The sequence below is a fragment of the Epinephelus lanceolatus genome, chromosome 12 (genome assembly GCF_041903045.1).
Source record: "Epinephelus lanceolatus isolate andai-2023 chromosome 12, ASM4190304v1, whole genome shotgun sequence".
NCBI lineage: Eukaryota > Metazoa > Chordata > Actinopteri > Perciformes > Serranidae > Epinephelus > Epinephelus lanceolatus.
In genome coordinates this window covers 30615510-30635772 of record NC_135745.1, presented here as the reverse complement: position 1 = coordinate 30635772, position 20263 = coordinate 30615510, and the positions used below count along the sequence as shown (strand labels likewise).

General features: G+C 40.5%; 1 protein-coding gene across 2 annotated transcripts; it reads left to right on the top strand.

The window, feature by feature from the left end:
* The first annotated feature begins 7857 nt into the window (after positions 1-7857).
* On the top strand, positions 7858-18309 carry LOC117272200 (phospholipid hydroperoxide glutathione peroxidase-like). 2 transcript variants are annotated; one of them, XM_033650986.2, is made up of 7 exons: positions 7858-7995; positions 11402-11496; positions 11685-11829; positions 11916-12067; positions 15785-15809; positions 15935-15994; positions 17742-18309. In XM_033650986.2, the coding sequence occupies exons 1-7, from the start codon at positions 7903-7905 to the stop codon at positions 17778-17780; spliced, it is 609 nt and encodes a 202-aa protein (XP_033506877.1). In that variant the 5' UTR covers positions 7858-7902; the 3' UTR covers positions 17781-18309. The 2 variants fall into 2 exon arrangements, with proteins under 2 accessions (XP_033506877.1, XP_033506874.2); XM_033650983.2 differs by having other exon boundaries at positions 7889-7995; positions 11384-11496.
* The last annotated feature ends 1954 nt before the right edge of the window (positions 18310-20263 follow it).

Genomic DNA, 20263 nt, shown 5'->3' with positions numbered 1-20263 from the left:
ATTGTTGAAACACACATTAGAAAACAGTGAAACTACAGTACCATTATACTTTGTTAACTCTGGCAAATCAGAACTATACTTTCAACCTTTGGATGTAAATGTACACAAAAACAAAAGTCAAAAAAATTATTCTTGTGTGTGTATATACCAGCTGAATAGATATCTAGTAGTCCAGAGGATGCTGAATTCCCATTACATGAGATAAGACATAATTTAATGTGTTTATGAACATAAATGTGCTAACCCATGAGGGTGAACTTGGTCACTGCAGCAATACATTACAATATGTACCATTACTGTATATTCCAGAGATTTGATACACTCAATTCCAAATAGACAGAATGAACACATTTAATACAATATTACTGTACGTCCCTCCGTCTCAGCCTCTCTTCCACCCCCAGGCCTATTTAAACCAGCCTTACCCAGACCCCCCCCCCCCCCCCCCCCCCCGCCCCCCCTTTCCTATAGGCTCCAAACCTCCAGCTTAACATTTTTTGCCTTTAACATGAATACGGTTTTCATATTATCCTATGTAAATGTTTATCTAAATCTTAAACACTCCTTGTCACTAGAACTTTGCTTATTTCCCCTTCTTGTCACACACTTTTAGTTGGTTTGTGGCAAGTTATTAAATGTTATCAGTGTTATCATTATGAGTCTAAATAATTAGAACACGAGCATTTGACCCCACCAATAAAAACATGAAAGTAGAAGAGAACTTTTATTTTGACAGAATTAATGACATTTCCACAAGAAACTGATGCAGATATGTATTTTTTCCATTTATGTGTATTAATGTGAAACAAATTTCAACAACTTTTTTCTGATAATAAAGTGATATCAAATAAATGAAGTGAAATAAAAAAAGAATAGGCACAAATTGGTGCATAAAATATAAACAGATTGTGGGGAATTAAATGTTTGATGTCCAAAATTCTCAGGTGGAGAACCCGAAAACCCAATTTTACATGTGTCCCCAATGTTAAAATTAGGCATGTCCCGATCCGATCACGTGATCGGAAATCGGGGCCGATCACGTGGTTTCAGACTCGATCGGAATCGGAAGTTACATCCTGATCAGGGATTGGATATAGGCCTATGACATATCAGATACATGTCAGGGTTTTCCCTATTTGTCTAAAGCAAGACGGGCCGCATGGGGGGCGTTCAGATGTAGCTCTTTTGCACTCTCAAACCCATTACTTTTACTGTAGACGTGTGTCATGTGGGCTCATAACCCAAAGCGACGCCAGCGGCGCGCCTTCGGTGCAACGCGCTTGTTTTTCATGCATGTCCGTGTGTGTGTGGCTGCGTCGTCGCGGACATGTAACGATATGAAATGACGGCGCTTGCGAGAGTGTGAGAGACGATCGTCCGTGTCACCGTGTCAGCTGACTGTTTAGTATGTGTGTGTGGCTGAATTGTTTCACTGCTGACTTCCAAGCAGCTGTTGGGGGGGGGAGTGAGTGAGGTGGGGGCAGACAGGCAGGTGAGGGAGGGATAAAGGGAAAGAGGCTGGTGATTGAGAAAGGCATGATAAGCTATTTTATTTTTGACCAAATGTTCTTGTTATTGACTAATGGATAATGGAATTAATATTATACCGTGGAGCTACTGTACTATTATCATACAGTGAGGTTTTGATATCATGACATGTCTTACAATACTGCAATAAATGTCATGGGCTTGTTATTGGGGTACAGTAGTGTAATATTGTGAGATTGTGATATTGTTACATCCCTAGTAGAGCACAAGAAATAGAAAAATAGTGGGATGATACAGTTAATCTACAGTAAAAAATTTTACTGCATTGCCAAAGTATCGGATCGGGACTCGGTATCGGCAGATACTCAAAATCAAATGACTCGGACTCGGACTCGGGGGCAAAAAAATGTGATCGGGACATCCCTAGTTAAAATGAAAATAATGCCCTATTACCCATCATTAACCTTGCAACAAAAATCAGTGTATACACCTGCTCTCTGTTGCTGTCCAGTGTCACCAAGGCAAACTCCTTCCCATGGCACAATATAGTCAAATTTAGAAGTCAAATGTCATATTCCCCATGTAATCCTACCACATGGGATACTCAGTATAGTGAGTATGGGTCCGCACAAACATCACACTCAGGCTGTTACAGGAAGGAATAAAGTCTGTCATTGTGTCCTTTCATTGTCCTGTTGCTTACAGCTCTACCAGATCAGCACCAGCAGAGAGACAAAGTTATCAACCAGTTTGTGAACATAGCACAGTGTTGAGCAGCTAGAGAGCCAGATATTTCCCTCAGTTGGAGGTGGTGGAGACCAAAAACAGAGCTAAAAGCAGAGTATGTGTTGTTCTACCTAAATGCACCCACCTACTGTATCACCGCACAGAAGGAAGTGTGCATCTACTCATGGACAAGAGGCTCATGCTCGTTACAGTGTTAGATGCAAACATTAATGGCGTCCTCCTTGACTGAGCTTTGACGTTAGCTAGCTCAGTGGTGCTAGGTGAGCTGGCAGCAGATGCACGCTTCCTTCTGCATTGTGATTCTACTGATGTATTGAGAATCACATACAGCCTTGGATGGGGCACTTAAGCTAATAAAGCTCAATTTCCACAGTATGAAAGTACCTGGATCCTCCCTATTGTGGGGCTAACTTCGGGGTCATCCCTATTTTTCCTGGGTTCTATGTTTCCCGGGTTCTATGTTCCCCACTTAACCCTGCAAAAAAGGTTCTATGTTCCCCGCGTACATAAAAAAAAGGGTTCTATGTTTCCTGCTTGGTTGAGCCGGGAACATAGAACCCGGGAAACATACAACCTTTTTTGTGTAAGCGGGAAACATAAAACCTTTTTTGCAGGGTTAAGTGGGGAACATAGAACCCGGGAAACATAGATACGCTCCCTTAGCTTCCACTGGACGAGTGGCTAACTTAGGGTTTAGCGCTCCGCTAACTTGAATAGGGATGACAATTATTTAATCATGCAGCTCTTCGAGACTTAAGAAATGATATCAGACCAAATGGATCAAGTCCCGATAGTGAGGCACTTCACTTCACGAGGGTTGTGGTGCTCAAAGTAATGTATCCACTGATTTTTAGACATCTCTTTCACAGTCTTTTTGGGCTCCACTGCATCACAGACTCAGATGTTGTAATTGTAATTGTAATGTAATTGTAAGTTTGGTTGCTACGTAAAATTGGCTTTAGAGCCCAGGGATGTTGGGGGCTTGGGTAATACAGTCAGCAGGTGAAGTTCGGCAGAAAGAAAACAATTCCTACATGAAACTGCTCACAATAAGATCTGTGGATTATCTTGAATAACTGGGTCAGGATTTCAGGAAAGAGACTTACTGTTGAGTTTTTCAAATGTATTTTTTGGGTGCTTTGAGCACAACAAGCTGAGTGCCATTTAGATCCATCATATTCCAGGGAAGGCAGACATCTCTACAGCTGATATCTGCAACACTCTCGGCAACTCACACCAAAACAATCTAGATCAGTGGTTCTCAACCTTTTTCATGTCAAGGATCCCAGAATTGATATATATTTGGTCATGGCCAGTTGATAAGATTTTGCTTCAGGGACTTCCATCTGAAAAGGTTTTGGTTGTTGGATATGGTTAAAACCAGGACTCTATAGCTGCCAACTACAGTTGAGGGAAAAAAACATTGAGGAAGTGAAACTTGAGATCAGAGTCGTCACTCTCATGACTCTTAGTCACTCTTCTACAGGCCTAGTGAATTAAATAGTGAAAATGACCTATTCCCCATTTCTCTGAGGGCCCCCTGAAACTTCCTCAAGCTCCCTTGGTTGTACCCTGACCCTTGGTTGAGAACCACTGATATAGACTGTTAAATAGCTCTACAGGTAAGAGGAAAAATATGTATTTTTGGCTTTCAGGTGAACTGTCCCTTTTGATGACACAGTTGAGCCTAAGTGCACTGAGCAAAGGAGCAACGCTAACTTCCTCGCGTTTCCTCTCCTTTGTTTGATTCATCTTCTAAATGTCATAGACTCACACTGACTTTTGCCCTTTGGCTTGCCTCGTGGACTTCAGCCCTGACAGCTGTCTTACTCAGTCACACACTCTCACCTATTAACAATTTCCATTCTTCTCCTCTACGAACTGTGCTCACGTTGAAGCCCGACAAAATACCAAGTTAATCTATAAATTCACTGCCAGTTATATTGGTAATAAGATTACTCTTGAGAAATACAGGTAAAATATCATGTATATTTGCGGTCTAATAAAGGAATTAATAACTTTCACAGATTTTGAAGTAACAGCAGCATAGAGTGGAATACTTCTTACAGTTATCATACTTAGATTTCACAGATAGCAAGAATGCATGTGTCCTACGCTGAGAAAGGTTTATGCATCACATTCCTCCTTGGCAACCAGTTTGGAGGGCATGCTACAAGTATGAACTGATGACAACACAGCTTTTGTTTATCTCCTTTATTTTGTTGTAGGCCATATCCTCAGTGTTGCTAAAAGTACAAAACATGACCCTTTAACTGATTCATTACTGGCTGTTTATCTTAAACATTTCATCCAGCTCATTGTTCTTTTTGAATGAAGTGATCTGACAGGATGGAAGTCAGTTGCATTTTAAGATAGGGTGAATACCGGTACTTTCTAGTAAGAAGAAAGAGGAAGAAGATATACTTAACTAATCTACGAGGGGAAATTCAAATTTTGTTGTCTGTTATCATAAACACACAGACCCAAAATACACACACATGCACAAACAGGACCTGTTTGCATTAAATGGAGAGATGTCAATGCGAGGGGGCTGCCCATAGATATTTTCATAATTGTTGTTATTTAATGGATGAGGTACCTTCATGAGCCATTTTTGGCTTCTAACCTCTCCTGCACAGTGTTTAAACTTTTTATTTTCTTTTTCCTGTATTTTCTATACATGTACAGTACAGGCCAAAAGTTTGGACACACCTTCTCTTTCAATGCGTTTTCTTTATTTTTATGACTATTTACATTGTAGATTCTCACTGAAGGCATCAAAACTATGAATGAACACATGTGGAGTTATGTACTTAACAAAAAAAGGTGAAATAACTGAAAACATGTTTTATATTCTAGTTTCTTCAAAATAGCCACCCTTTGCTCTGATTACTGCTTTGCACACTCTTGGCATTCTCTCCATGAGCTTCAAGAGGTAGTCACCTGAAATGGTTTTCCAACAGTCTTGAAGGAGTTCCCAGAGGTGTTTAGCACTTGTTGGCCCCTTTGCCTTCACTCTGCGGTCCAGCTCACCCCAAACCATCTCGATTGGGTTCAGGTCCAGTGACTGTGGAGGCCAGGTCATCTGCCGCAGCACTCCATCACTCTCCTTCTTGGTCAAATAGCCCTTACACAGCCTGGAGGTGTGTTTGGGGTCATTGTCCTGTTGAAAAATAAATGACCGTCCAACTAAACGCAAACCGGATGGGATGGCATGTCGCTGCAGGATGCTGTGGTAGCCATGCTGGTTCAGTGTGCCTTCAATTTTGAATAAATCCCCAACAGTGTCACCAGCAAAACACCACCACACCATCACACCTCCTCCTCCATGCTTCACAGTGGGAACCAGGCATGTGGAATCCATCCGTTCACCTTTTCTGCGTCTCACAAAGACACGGCGGTTGGAACCAAAGATCTCAAATTTGGACTCATCAGACCAAAGCACAGATTTCCACTGGTCTAATGTCCATTCCTTGTGTTTCTTGGCCCAAACAAATCTCTTCTGCTTGTTGCCTCTCCTTAGCAGTGGCTTCCTAGCAGCTATTTGACCATGAAGGCCTGATTGGCGCAGTCTCCTCTTAACAGTTGTTCTAGAGATGGGTCTGCTGCTAGAACTCTGTGTGGCATTCATCTGGTCTCTGATCTGAGCTGCTGTTAACTTGCGATTTCTGAGGCTGGTGACTCAGATGAACTTATCCTCAGAAGCAGAGGTGACTCTTGGTCTTCCTTTCCTGGGTCGGTCCTTATGTGTGCCAGTTTCGTTGTAGCGCTTGATGGTTTTTGCGACTCCACCTGGGGACACATTTAAAGTTTTTGCAATTTTCCGGACTGACTGACCTTCATTTCTTAAAGTAATGATGGCCACTGGTTTTTCTTTAGTTAGCTGATTGGTTCTTGCCATAATATGAATTTTAACAGTTGTCCAATAGGGCTGTCAGCTGTGTATTAACCTGACTTCTGCACAACACAACTGATGGTCCCAACCCCATTGATAAAGCAAGAAATTCCACTAATTAACCCTGATAAGGCACACCTGTGAAGTGGAAACCATTTCAGGTGACTACCTCTTGAAGCTCATGGAGAGAATGCCAAGAGTGTGCAAAGCAGTAATCAGAGCAAAGGGTGGCTATTTTGAAGAAACTAGAATATAAAACATGTTTTCAGTTATTTCACCTTTTTTTGTTAAGTACATAACTCCACATGTGTTCATTCATAGTTTTGATGCCTTCAGTGAGAATCTACAATGTAAATAGTCATGAAAATAAAGAAAACGCATTGAATGAGAAGGTGTGTCCAAACTTTTGGCCTGTACTGTATGTGCAACTAAACTAAACTAAACTTAGACTAATGTTGAGTTAACTCATTTCTGCTGTTCCCAAGAGACCAAAAATAAAAATAAAATGTAATTCACATCCAAAGCTTGATTGCAAAAGCTAAAACAGCTGTTTTTGGTAAAATAAAAAAGAAAAGTGGAAAAGAGGAGATCCGTTAACCCTTTGAAACCTGGAGCGACATCACTTTTCTTGTGCAGCTTTCAGACACCTTTCACAAATATTTAAACCTTTGGTACCTGAGCAAGTTGGTTTGATTACTTGATTATAAAAAAGGCAATCAGCAATTTTGCAAGGAATTATTCAATTTATATATGTATTATATTTTCAATATATGTGTGTGTGTGTGTGTGTGTGTGTAATTTCTATTTCTATTTTTATATTATTTTAGCCCCTTTTCACATCATTTCCTGTTTTGTAGTTAACTTTTTTGTGTCAACTTTTTTTTCTTTGCATTAGTAATAATACATTGGTGTTAATTGTTTTTGAATATTTTCTTTTAGTTTTCACTGTCTTAAATTGTAGTTGTGCTTTGGCAACACATAATAAATGTCATGCCAATGAAGCTTTTTTTAATGTAATTAAATCTAATTTAATATATATTACTGCATTAATTGTATTATTATGAATAAAAAACATTTTTATTATTTTTATTTCTTATTTTATTTTCATTTTATCTTAGACCCTTTTCAGGTCATTTACTGTGTAACTTTTTTGTGTCAACTTTCACTTTTTTTGTAACTTTTTTACTAATATTTTTTTTTGACTTTTTTTGTTTTGTTTTGCATTTGTAATAATACATTGTTGTCAATTGTTTTAGAATTATTTTTTTTTGGTAATTTTCACTGTCTTAAATTGTAGTTGTGCTTTGGCAGCACATAATAAATGTCATTCCAATAAAGCTTATTCAATTTAATTTAATTTAATGTAACATATTTATTATTGCAGTAACTGTATTATTAAAATTGTTATTTCTATTTTTTTGCCACTCCATTAATTTCTATTATTTTTATTTCTTGTTTTATTTTCATTTATTTTCTATTCTTATTTTATTTTTATTTTTATTTTAGCCCCTTTTCAGGTCATTTCCTGTTAACTTTTTTTTGTGTCAACTTTAACATTTTTGTAACTTTTTTACTAATATTTTGCTGATATTTAAGTCATTTCTCATTAGGTTGCTCGTTCCTTCTTTCCATGTTTTTGAGAGACATTAAACCAGTTTGCTGAGGTTTCAAAGTGTTTAGTAAAGTGGAAAATGAAAAGTCTAGGAGAGGCAGGCCCGGTGGGTGCGCAGCAGTCAGTGCTGTCCCTCAGTGGGCGGGGCCTAACAGGTCATATGACCGCTGTCGTCAATATAGCCGCCATGAGGCTCTGGAGACCGACACTGTTGTTAGGTTTGGCCGGCAGCAGAGGAGTACTGAGAAGTATGGTAAGCAGGACAATATGTCTGTCACTGTATTTGTGCTGTGGTTAAAACATTTATGTTTCCGCTGCTGCGTGTGTGCTGTGAACAAAATGTCGGTCACATTTAGCTTGTCTATTTTTAACCGCGGTGTAACGGTCTAAGGGGTCCGGAATGACGCAACCAGTAACGCTAGCTTCGTGTCAAAACCAGAGGCGTTATGGCAGCGTTTGAATGGCGGATTAATGTTCACAGACGGGATTCAACTAACTGTTCACCCCTCCAGATAGACTCAGCTGCTGAGTCACGCAAATTAAACCCGACTTTAATTTGTTCCTGTTAATAAATGTTACGGTAATTGTTAGCTAGCTGTGTCGCAGCGTTAGCTAACAGTCTGTGCTAACAGTCTTCAAGCTAGGTGATGTTATTGGCATCAAATCAGGAGAAGCTCTTCATGTGTAACTCGTTATTTCCTTGTTTTTATGCACTGCGGCAGTTCACCAGCGATTTAACATCATCGTATCTTTCAGTTTTTTTGTTCTTGCTGTGTTGTCTGTCCTGCTCTTGAGTGAGATACACATGCATGCAGGTCACTCACTGTGGAGTTTTCATCCTTAATCTGTTGTGTATGTAACTACAAGGGTGGGGACATGGGTGACACAGTGGGTCAAAGTGCACCATGTATTAAAGGAATACTTCAGCCCCCAGTGGACTGCTTTACTCACTGTGTTAGATTGAATTTGTTTATGTTAAATGGTAAATGGACTTGTATAGCACCTTTCTAGTCACCCATTCACACACACATTCACACGCTGGTGGCAGAGGCTACCATACAAGGTGCCCCTTGCTACACACTCAAACAGCCATCGAGAGCAATTTTGGGTTCAATATGTTGCTCGGGGGATTGAACCACTGATCTTCCAATTAGTGGATGACTTGCTTTACCTCTGAGCCACAGCCACCCCATAGAAAGCCCCTGAGAAATCGTTGTTTTCTTGCATGCCTCTGGTGAACGAAGAATCCAAAATGGGAAAAAATCTTGATGGATTGAAGTCAGTATTCTCAAAACTCTCACACAACTCCTGCAGTATAATCCATTGTCATTTATCCAAATATATGCTCAGCACTACCAAACAGCCATTTCCAAGAGTGAACGTAACCTAAGGTAAGACTTAAACAATGCTAGAGTGAAAGACTCCATTGAGGAAAAACAATATTTTACCTTGCTACCGCTGCCTTGATTGGTTAGTCTGATTGTGTTATTGATTTTGTTGTTTGGTGAATTTGAACTAAACCTGTCAAAATCACACTAAAACACAAACCACAGATCAAGGCAGTGGTAGATCAGCAACTCCCGGTAAAAGGTAAAATCACTTTTTGTCAATGCTGTCTGGCTTTGAAGAAGAAGCACAGGTTAAGTTTCACTTCCAGTTCCCAGTCGGAACAACTGGATAAATGAGACTTGGATTATACTGCACCAGAGGCCTGTACCCCAAAGCAGGATTTGGAGTTGGCGAAGTAACTTAAGAGTTAACTCTGGGTTTTCAGTGCTACGAAGCTGGTTCTCTCTCTCGGGTATAAAAAGAGAGTTACCTATATATTGTCAGTGGTCAGTAGTAAGAGGTGGTCATTTCATTGTTCCAGGGCTCTATTTCCACTATTTTTAAACAGAAATAGGGATGCACCGAATATTCGGTAACCGAATATATTCGGCCGAATATTGCAAAAAAACACACATTCGGTATTCGGGGGAATAAGTTAAAAGCAAGGCCGAATAATAGCGGCGTGTTTTGATAATGCAATCAAACGGCATGCCGTGACGGGCGGAGTGAAATGACGGCAGTGTGGCGATCCGTCCGTCATGGCAATCGCATTTGCAACTAAAAATAGTTTTGAGCGAGCAAAACAGGCTTAAATCATTCAGCACGCTGTGCAAGCAGCCTACAGATTTCAACCACCAGCAGAAACGATAGGTGAATCCCACCAGTTGAACGGGGGTCACAGACACAGACAGTAATGTATTCCTGTCAAATACGGTGGCCATCGGCTTACCGGCGGCGACGGAGAAGTCTGCTCCAATAATATCCTCTTCTTGCCGTCATGACTGCCCAGAAGTACCTGAACAGCCGAGCCAGCCTAACACAGGTATGTGACGTGTCAGAGGAGAAACGAGCCGTTCACGGCCCACAAACCTCACCGCACTTTAGGGACTGTTCTTTACTTATGAAGGGACTGTCAGGGGAGGAGGGTGGTTGGTTGATTTTTATTCTATTTTTTTATTTCAATCCCCCCTATGTTAATCACTTACTGGTACTGTTTTTGAAGTATGAATAAGTCAATAAGTAATTTATTCCATTGAAATATCAGTGATATATTATAGAAAAGTGATTTATCTTTTTATAAAAGGCACATCTGCCTCATTTTCGCTGTGGTATCCTGATACTACTCAGAACCGTGATACTTTCACTGTTATCGTACCGTGGGTCCCAATTTTGGTACACTAATCTGGAGGGGGTTCATCTGCAAAAACTAATGAAAAACTAAACAACAATATTCGGTATTTGGTACTCGGCATTCGGCCAAGTGTTTAATATTATTCGGCTTCGGCCCCAAATTTTCATTTCGGTGCATCCCTGGAAAAAAAGATATTTTATTATAAAAATAATCCATGCAATGTTAATTGGCTCCCATTATTATAAATGCAACATTTCGGTCAGATAGACCTCATAAGTCATTACCTAGACAGTGACTTTTTGGACAGTAGTCTCGCAATCGCAGACACTTCTGGTACCGTTCACCTCATTTACCATGGTTCTGATGATGTTGTAATTAATATGTCCGCTTCTTTCATGCAATTACGGCTTGACAGGAAAACCCAGAGTTGACTGAACTAGCTGATAACCAGCTTTGTAGTACTGGTTATCCAGACGGCCAGTGTTAGGGTTAGTCAAGCCAGATAACAAAAAGATATCCTGGGTAAGTTGAACTGGTTTTGTTGTACAGGCCTCAGTTGTGTGAGAGCTTAGAAGCGGGTGTTTAAAATATTCCTGATGTTTAACACGGTTGCCTGTGACTAACCTCATCAAATATTCTCAGTTTATGAATTCGTTACTCACTGTGGAGGCATTAAAGAGAAACTGTTTCACAAATTCAATGTAACACAAGGCGATTAACTGATTCACAAATGGTTACTTTGGGGGTGAAGTATTCCCATAAGAGCCCTGGTTAACTGCCATACCTTTTCTTGTCTTGGCTGGTTTCCTTTCCTTGGTTTTCCTCCCATTTATCTGAATCATCTTGTTTATCTCTCAGACTTGAGCTTGGTTTTGCCCTTTTGTTTGCCTTTATGGACTTTAGCCTCAATAAACCTACCTGCAGCTGTCTTGCTCAATCCCATGCACTCACCTGTAAACAGTTTCCATGTTTCACACAGTGCGCTCAGGTGGGAGACTGGCAGAGTGCCAAATCCATCTACGAGTTCTCCGCCAAGGACATTGATGGCGAGGAGGTGTTTCTGGATAAATATCGGTAAAATATATACATAACATAATATCATTTATCTTTGTGGTCTCATAAAGGAATTAATGACTTCCATAGAGTTTGAAGGTGACAGTATAGAGTGGAATATTTCTTGCAGTTGTCGTGTTTAGACTTGTTGTAGTTTGCAGAATTGTTTTCTCAGTTTAATCTCTCGTTTGTTTTGTTTTTCCTGCCAGAGGCTACGTGTGCATCATTGTAAATGTAGCCTCTAAATGAGGAAAGACCAAGGTAAACTACACTCAGCTAGTGGATATGTACGCCCGCTACGCTGAGAAAGGTTTACGCATCTTGGGCTTCCCATGCAACCAGTTTGGAGGACAGGTATGATGACGAACTGATGACAACACTTTTCAATTTATAGCTTTATATTTAAAATTTTCTGACTTTAATTTTGTTGTATAATGCAGGAGCCAGGGACCGATGCAGAGATTAAAGAGTTCGCCAAAGGTTACAACGTTGAGTTTGACCTCTTCAGTAAGATTGATGTGAATGGAGACAACGCTCATCCTCTGTGGAAGTGGATGAAGGCACAGCCCAAAGGCAAGGGAACCTTCGGAAAGTGAGTTACCGTCCTTTTTTTTTTTTTTTTTTTTTTCGTTTACCTTTGGAAAAGTCTCATGACATTGGACCTTGTTCACTAATAAGTGTGTAGAAATGTCCATACTTTGTGCATAAAATAAGTGCGCATGCAGATTCATGACGTGCACACTGACTGATTGTGTTCTTACCACAGTTCGTATTTTAGTGAATCAGAATCCTTCTGGATTGACAGGTTGTGCCTCGTTATCTGCGGTCGGCATACTGCCATACCCCCATGTCTCTACATAAGAAAACATGTTTGCCTAGATTTGTATCATGGCAAAAGCCATGAGAAAGGTGTTTTTATGGCGATGTTAAAGCCCTGACTCACCCGTATTGGATCATGGGAACCTCTCAACTCTCTTCAGACATGTTTAAATATGTCGGTCTCTGGTGTGCTCTCTCCTGAAGGACTACAGTATCTTCTAGAAAAGTTAGATATGCCATCTTAACCTCTGCTCAGAGGAAAGTCAGACTCCTTAGAGACCCTGTTAGTAATAATAATGATGATGATAATAATGTAATTTCGTGGCACTACAGATTGGTGGGAGCAGCTATCGTTAGCTGACAGGCGGATTCAATAGACTAAAACACTGAGAACCAAAACTGTTACATTTTAATGTAGACATTCTTATATACTCCTCTGTAAGACGGTTGGTACACATTATTAATCGTGGTATATATTAATTATAACAATTAGGGATGGGCAGCACAAGCAAAAACACTATTCGAAAATCATGGCAACTATTCGATGATTTTTCGAATAATCGCACACAGAGATCCATTCATCATTATGACCGGGCTCCACCGGCTGCAAAGCGTCACGTCAGCGTAGCGTCGCGGCGTATTCATTTGGGCTCCACTGACTGCGTACGGAAGTGACACGTAGAGAAGCCAGCGGGGTTGTTTACCGTTTGCCGAGCCGAGAGGCTGCATGTAGGCTGCATGAAATGTTAAAGCATTTTCCGCCTAAGTTATTACATATATTTGAGTTATCTACAAGTTTACTGTACTGTTTGTCATCTTCTCGCTTTCAAATGTCTGCCACGGACATTTACACAATGTCACGGATAAACATGGGTAAATGCATGAAAAAAAAATCATCACATATCACCTCTGATAATGGTTTATTCATTTAAAAACACATTGTGCTCGTGTAGCACACTATTTCATGTAGTTTTTATCTGCTGGAGGGTCGCGTAGGGGAGTGTAGCGCGACAAAAATAGAAGAGCCGTGTAAAATAGACAGTTGTCGCGCGGCAGACGGGGGTTGTCGCACCGCTCCCGTTGCCGGTGGAGCCGCTGTAATTGATTAACAGGAGGGCGAGCTGCTACGGGACTCCCGCTGCAGACGTGTCACGCCGCTGAGCCCAGCCGTACGGTCCCTCGCCGCCTCCTGCGTGCCTCGCTCTCAAATGACTGTGCATACTTGTTGTAGGCTTGTGATACGCAAGCTTTGCCTCACAGAGTTTGCACTGCACCTCATTTTCGTTTATTTTGTCGAAGTCGTTCCACACGGAACTTTTTGAGGACTGTAGTAGTCTCTGCATGTTTCTCCTGTTTGTAGAAGAGCATCAAACTAGCTGGTAGCCCATCTCACACCGCTATAGCAATCCTATACTGCCCTCGTGCGGTTAGGAGCTGAATTGCATGTCAAATAAAGGGGGGAAATAAGACGGCGAATAGTAATCGTCGCATTAAAAAAAATCGATTTTTCAAAATAAAACGACTATTCGAAAATTAATAACAATAATTAATGAGGTTAAAGGGCCAAGGATGAAATAAGAGCATGCATTAGTAAATTCATTTTAAACATTGTCTGTTAAAGCTTTTTCTTAATGAATGCGGTTTTAAAATGCTACGTTAAAGGTTAAAATGTGTGAGTTTACACTTTCTAGGACAGCCGGGCCGTCATTATTTGTGTGTGTGCACGGTTTTAGGCAGTTCTGAATTTGTTCACAAAGTACAAAAGATTCAGCTAAGAAAATATTTATGAATCCTGGATTTTTACTAAAACGTTCGTATGCACTGTTTCATCACAGATTGTTGCGTACGTACTGTTTGTGAAATGAGGCCCATTGTGTACGCAGCTTTTTTAACGCTGAGACCGTTAGAATATCTGCTTAGACCCTGCGCACTATATCATGAATGAGTTTTGTTGACAGCACTTTACTAATGAGTATTATTTGTTCGGTCTCATTTCTTAGGTGACATGCTCTGTTGTACAGTTATGTGTGAGAAGTTTCATGTATTTCTGTTTTTCAAGAGTGTCGGCTGTGTGTTTATATTCACATCTCTGTGCAAGAAAAGCAACATAGTTAAAGGAGAAAACTTGGAGGAGAAATTCATAGTAATGGCCATAATTCCTGTTATATTTTACTCAGCAATTTCATCAGTGTGTGAGGACTTTTGTAAAGCTGGGGGTTCCTCATATCTCTGCCATTAATTTGGTGATTAAATTATAAAGTCTGAGGGCTGCTGTGAAACTGCACCTTGTACATGGGGCGCCTGCTCTACCACTAAGCCACCAACGCTCCGAGGTGTAGAAATACTTTTATAATTTCCTTAGTCATCTTTCTCTAGAATTCAGTAAGCATGAAGTGATAATTATGTCACATTTACCCTGGAGTAGGGACACTGTCATACACACCCTGTTGAGTTTCTGTTGCCTCATCACACCACTTTCTTCCTTGTTTCTCATTCTTTTTGGGTGGGGTTGTAAAATGTTTCAGTTTTCAAAGCTTTAAAGATTATCTTATTAAAATGACTGACTCTGAGGTTGTGATAAAAAGAGCGTTTTCATAATATTAGAACTTGCATGCTCGAAAAACCATACAATTTTTGTTGTAAAGAAAGTACCCTCCGTGACCTACTGTAGCTGTGAACAATCAGTATTTGTGATGTCTTTAGTATCAAACATTCACTTTATGAAAACTTAAAATGTGTTTGTGGTGCAACTGCTTGAGGGCTGAGTCTGAAGCACCATATTTTGGTAAAAAATATGTTGTCACATACTGAGCATGCACATGGATAGCGGAGAAGTATCGTCCTGCAGCAGGCTGAGCAGTTATTCTGTAAATTACGTAACTGTCGGGGTGCCTGGTAGCTCACTGGGGAGAGTGCGTACCGTTAAAAACTGCTGTCGCATGATAACAAATCAGCCCCTTGCCAGAAGCAACAAGGGAGAGGTTGAGAGTGATGGAAGAAAAATGAATCTGCTGTGTTTCATATTTCTAACACAACACACAGAATTAAAAACCTACACGATGCTGCCAGGAAAAGTAATCTGTAGTCAGACAAGGTGACCAGGGTGTGTAAGGCACACACTTTTTAGAACTTTGATTACTTTTGTGATGACATAAACGTGCACGGCACTTTGCCTCTGTAAATAGGGTCGTTCAAGATGAATTGTGCAGGGGGTGGTGACAGAAAGCTGCAGTCAAGTCGGACAGTTTCCAGCAGCCAAGTCGGAGAAACCCATCCTGTCCGATATGATGCAGATTTGTTAAAATATTGTCAGACTTTGTTATCACTATCAAATAAATCAGAAATGCCAAAAAAATAAACAAACTGTTCACTATTGTAATCCATTGTAACCAACTTGAACTGAGACGATGCTCATGTGAATAAATAGAGCAGTCCTGGTGGTCATGCTCGCAGGTTGCATTGTAATCAGTATTTTTCTTTCTCTCCACAGTAACATCAAATGGAACTTCACAAAGGTAAGTGCTAAATTAGCTCACACTATCTCCTTTAAGAAGCATCTTCAGTGAAATGTCTGAATTTTCTTGCCTTAAATGCATGAAAAATGCACATGCTAACATTCTGATGTCTTGTTCCTTAATAGTTTCTGATAGATAAAGACGGACATGTGGCGAAGAGATACGGGCCAAATGAGGATCCCTCTGTGAGTGATGCTCGCTGTGCTTATTGAGGCTTTTTTGTGCATTGTGTTTGTCATACTTTTAGATTTAGAGAGTGGAAAAAGACTTAACAGGACTGAGTAAAAGTGTGGGAAAACTGGTAATCAGTTTTTCAGATTATTTGCCTTTTAATTACGGCTCTCAAACTGAATTTTTTTCGATTGCGATTAATTGCTGAATTTTAATAGTTAATCACGACTCATCAGTCATTACTGGGGAGTCTTTCGGGGGGAGAGGGCAGGTCAGCAGTATATGCCACACAGAAGTGGAGTACATCATCTGAAAGCTGGAAACAAAGATTAATTTGAAATGCTGCAAGTCAAGTTTTTAGGTGTCAAGTGTTAAGGGTCTGAGAACATTATAATGGAAGTATACGATGGTCGTTCCCTTGCTCAATTATGTTTCATAACTTGTTGCAACAGTTTTTGGGGTGTGTATATACCATTTGTTTCACAGATTTCGTACAAAATTTAACCATTTATGACCACTTGGGAACAGATAGAAATTGTCAAACACCACATTAGGACACCCAGACCTCGAGGAACACCACAGAAAAATCTGTGCTGTGATGTGGTTTTAAAAAACTTGACATTTCTTTCTTTCGGCAGTTGCCTTCAAAGAAATTGTCTCTCTACAATGAAATTACCACTATGGTGGTTAACATCTCCACACATCAATAAAATGGGGCTCATTGAATACAGAAAGAGTCTTGGCTTTCCGGTCACACCAGAGTTATGCAATTCCAACACTGTTCAGGGACCTTGGTATGCAGAAATATTCAAATACACCTGTTTGAGAATAGGCAAAAATAACATTTATTCTGCATGGGAAAAAACTGCATGGTTTTTGCCCCAACCTGCATTTGATTAGCATAAAGTTGGCATGTTTATAGAGGGGAGACTTGTGGGTACCCATAGATCCCTTTGAAAATGGCCATGCCAGTTTTTCCCTCACCAAAATTTAGCCTAACTTTGGAGCGATATATACTGCCCTTCCCAACAGGCTAGCATGACATTGTTGGTACCAATGGAAGCCTTATGTTGTCTAGTTTTACATCATACCTTCATGTTAGCTTAAAAAATTAGTGCAGCCCTTTCAAAGACCATAATATTTGCTAAGATCACCAGCGATCCTGTGGGTGTCAGAGGGTTAACTTTCCCCATTCTGTCCATCCTAAACTGGTAGAGATCTGAGTTGGTGACCTTTTTTTAATGTAAGGATAAACATTAAAATGCAAATAAACAATAGTTTGTGCCCAAAACTGTACTGGACTAACAAAGTGGACATGTCTGTGAAGGGGAGACTCGTGGGTGCCCACAGAACCCATTTTCACTTGGATATTTGAGAGGGTGAGACCTCTGAAAATGGCCATGCTGTTTTTCCCTTGCCAATTTAGCTTAACTTTGGAGCGTCATTTAGACCCCTTCCTGAGAAGCTAGCATAACATGGTACCACTGGATTCCTTCAGTCTTCTAGTTTCATATGATACCTGTATCGCCACTCTACCTTTAAAACTCAGCCTTCTTTAGCCTCTGAAAGACAGGCGGCAGCGAAAATAGCAGCACGTGATTTTAAAAAAAGTTGTCAAGTTATGTTGGGACTTTAATCACATCACGATTAACGATGACAGCCCTACTTTTTATATATACACTTTATGAAGTGTTTACTACTAAACTGAATATCTGGTGCCATTCGTCATCACTGTCATAATAACCTTTATTTCTGTTGCAGGCGGTGGAGAAGGACCTGCCCTCGTACCTGCCTCCATAGCTGCAATACTACTGTCTCCTGTGTGTTTGTGTGACCCCTGACCTCTCACATGGACCTCATGGTGTTGGTGTGTGTGTGTCTGGACCAGTGACGGCCTGTCTGTAAACCCATCTTTGGGGAGGGCAGGCCTGATGACCCTCAGCGTGCAACTAACCCCCAGAACACACATGCCAGACCCTGAGACCATATGAAAGGACATTTGTTAGTTATACACAGTATCGTCCTTCACATCTTACTCAAACCTCAGCCATTCCTCTTTCCAGTACAAATACCTTCTAGTCCTTTCTGAAAGTTAAGTAACAAGTTAGTTTTCATGTGTCTGTGTCAGTTTTATGTACGGACATGAGATGCCATATATTTAACAGATTTCTGAAAAGCTACTGATGATATTATTTGCAGTTAACTTGACGAAGGGTCCATTATTGTATCTGTAACTCATGGATGCCATGTGATCAAATTGGAAAGGAAATGCTGTCTAGGACTTTTTGTCAATTTACATGTACTTAATAAAAAATATGAGCTATAATCACCTGCTGGCTTTGGGAATGGTCACTATATTATGTTTATTATTCAAATGGCGGATTGTTTTAGACCAGGTTTTATATTATAAAATGTTAAGCACTCAAAGGTCAGTGCGGAAGATTGAGTGGCATCAGGCGGTGAGGGTGCAGATTGCAACCAACTGAGTAACCCTTCCCTCACCTCTGTTTCCATGTTTACGAGGGCCTACAGTGGCCTTCACTTCAATGTAAAAATGCAAACGGCCCTTTCTGGAGTCAGTGGGTGTGTTCCGAATCACCTACTTTATATTTTTAGTAGGTACTGCTGCTGCCCTTGAGTACGTACTGTTGCATGCAGTATGCACACAAACGGGATGTACGACTTTCTCATAACATTAGGACCTAAACTTTGACCCTCTTACTCAAATATCAGTTACCATGGAGACAAAGAAAGAAAGCTGTTGACTAATGGTGCGTTTGTTTTGTTCTTGGTCGGAAGTGGGAATGACGTCACCTCCGAGTTGACAACAGTTTTTGCGTTCTAGTTGACAACGGTGGACAAGTCGGGGGAAAAAACATGGACGCCCGCAAGAAAGCCTTTGTTGCCCTTGCCCTTGCCTCGGAGTGTAGATAGCTTCAAAACCATCATGCACTTCAACTGATGAGGCTGACCTAATGTAAAACAAATAAGATAAAATTGCTATAAACAGTACTTTAGCAGAGAGTTTAGTCACTATGTATGTGACCGGCATCCATCTTGAATTCATAAGTCGGGGTTGATGAGGTTGCTCAGAGTTTCCGAGTTGGAAATCCCATCTCAGGGTGCATTCGAGTTTTAACTTCCGACTGGGAACTGGGAATTTCCGACCTCAGAGTACAAAACGAACGCACCATAAGCTCGCCAGAGATGGTGATCAACCCAGACAGCTCTGCTGTTTGTATTTTGCAATAAGTGATAACTGCATACATTGTAGATTCTAACATATTCACAATAGTAAAATTACAGAGGTTATACATTTCTGTCATTGTCATTTAAAACTTATACCCTTTTGTTGTAAACAAAATATTGCTATCATTACTATTTGACTGCTCATCAGTTACTTAAATGCACTGTCGTTGGTCATTGTGACTTCTGTCATCTGTTTGCAGCTCAGGTCAACGTGGTGAATTGTCCACTGCGCAGAGGAACAGCCAGAAAAGCATGTTGGCTTGCAAACTGCAAAATCAGACTGAATGTAGTAGAACATCCTGGTGTTTTTGGCACACTAAAGTTGACATACTGTGTATTGGAACATACTAAATCTTTTTGCAGCATACTATAAAGTATGGTAGTATGGGGATTACGTTTGGTTTGTCTGTCCTGGGCTACTGTAGAAACATGGTTGGCTGAGGTCCTACTGCCTATGTAGGTATGAAGGGCTCATTCTAAGCTAATAAAAACATAAACACAAGTATTGTGTTCGATTGCCCCCACACATTTTCCCCACAAATACATGCTAATGTTTTTAGCACAAGCCTATGGCATTTTACATTGTATAAATAAGCCTAGCGACAAAGGGAGATTTCCTCTACTCATATGAAGCCAGGATAAATACCTGAGAGATAAATCACACACAAGACTTGAAATGTTATTTTGTGGAGGCTTTATTGTCTTCAGGATTTATTGTCTCTTATCTGTGAAGCTTTGTTTACACTGAGGGAAATGGTTTTAGTATACAAAAATAGACCGGAGATCCCGTCGACGTGTAGTTACATGTCTGGGGAGGTGCACGTCGACATAGAGCCTACATAGATGCAGTGTCGATTCAGGAGAGAAGTATAAATTCTGCTTTACTCCAACAGCTTGTGGGACCATCACAAAAGGGCGGGGCTTAGCGAAAGGTCAATTCCAGCCCATGGTCCTTTGCTGCATGGCATCCCTTCTCTCTCTCCCCTTTTCACACTTGAACTGTCCTATCAAATGAAGGCGAAAGCCAAAAAATA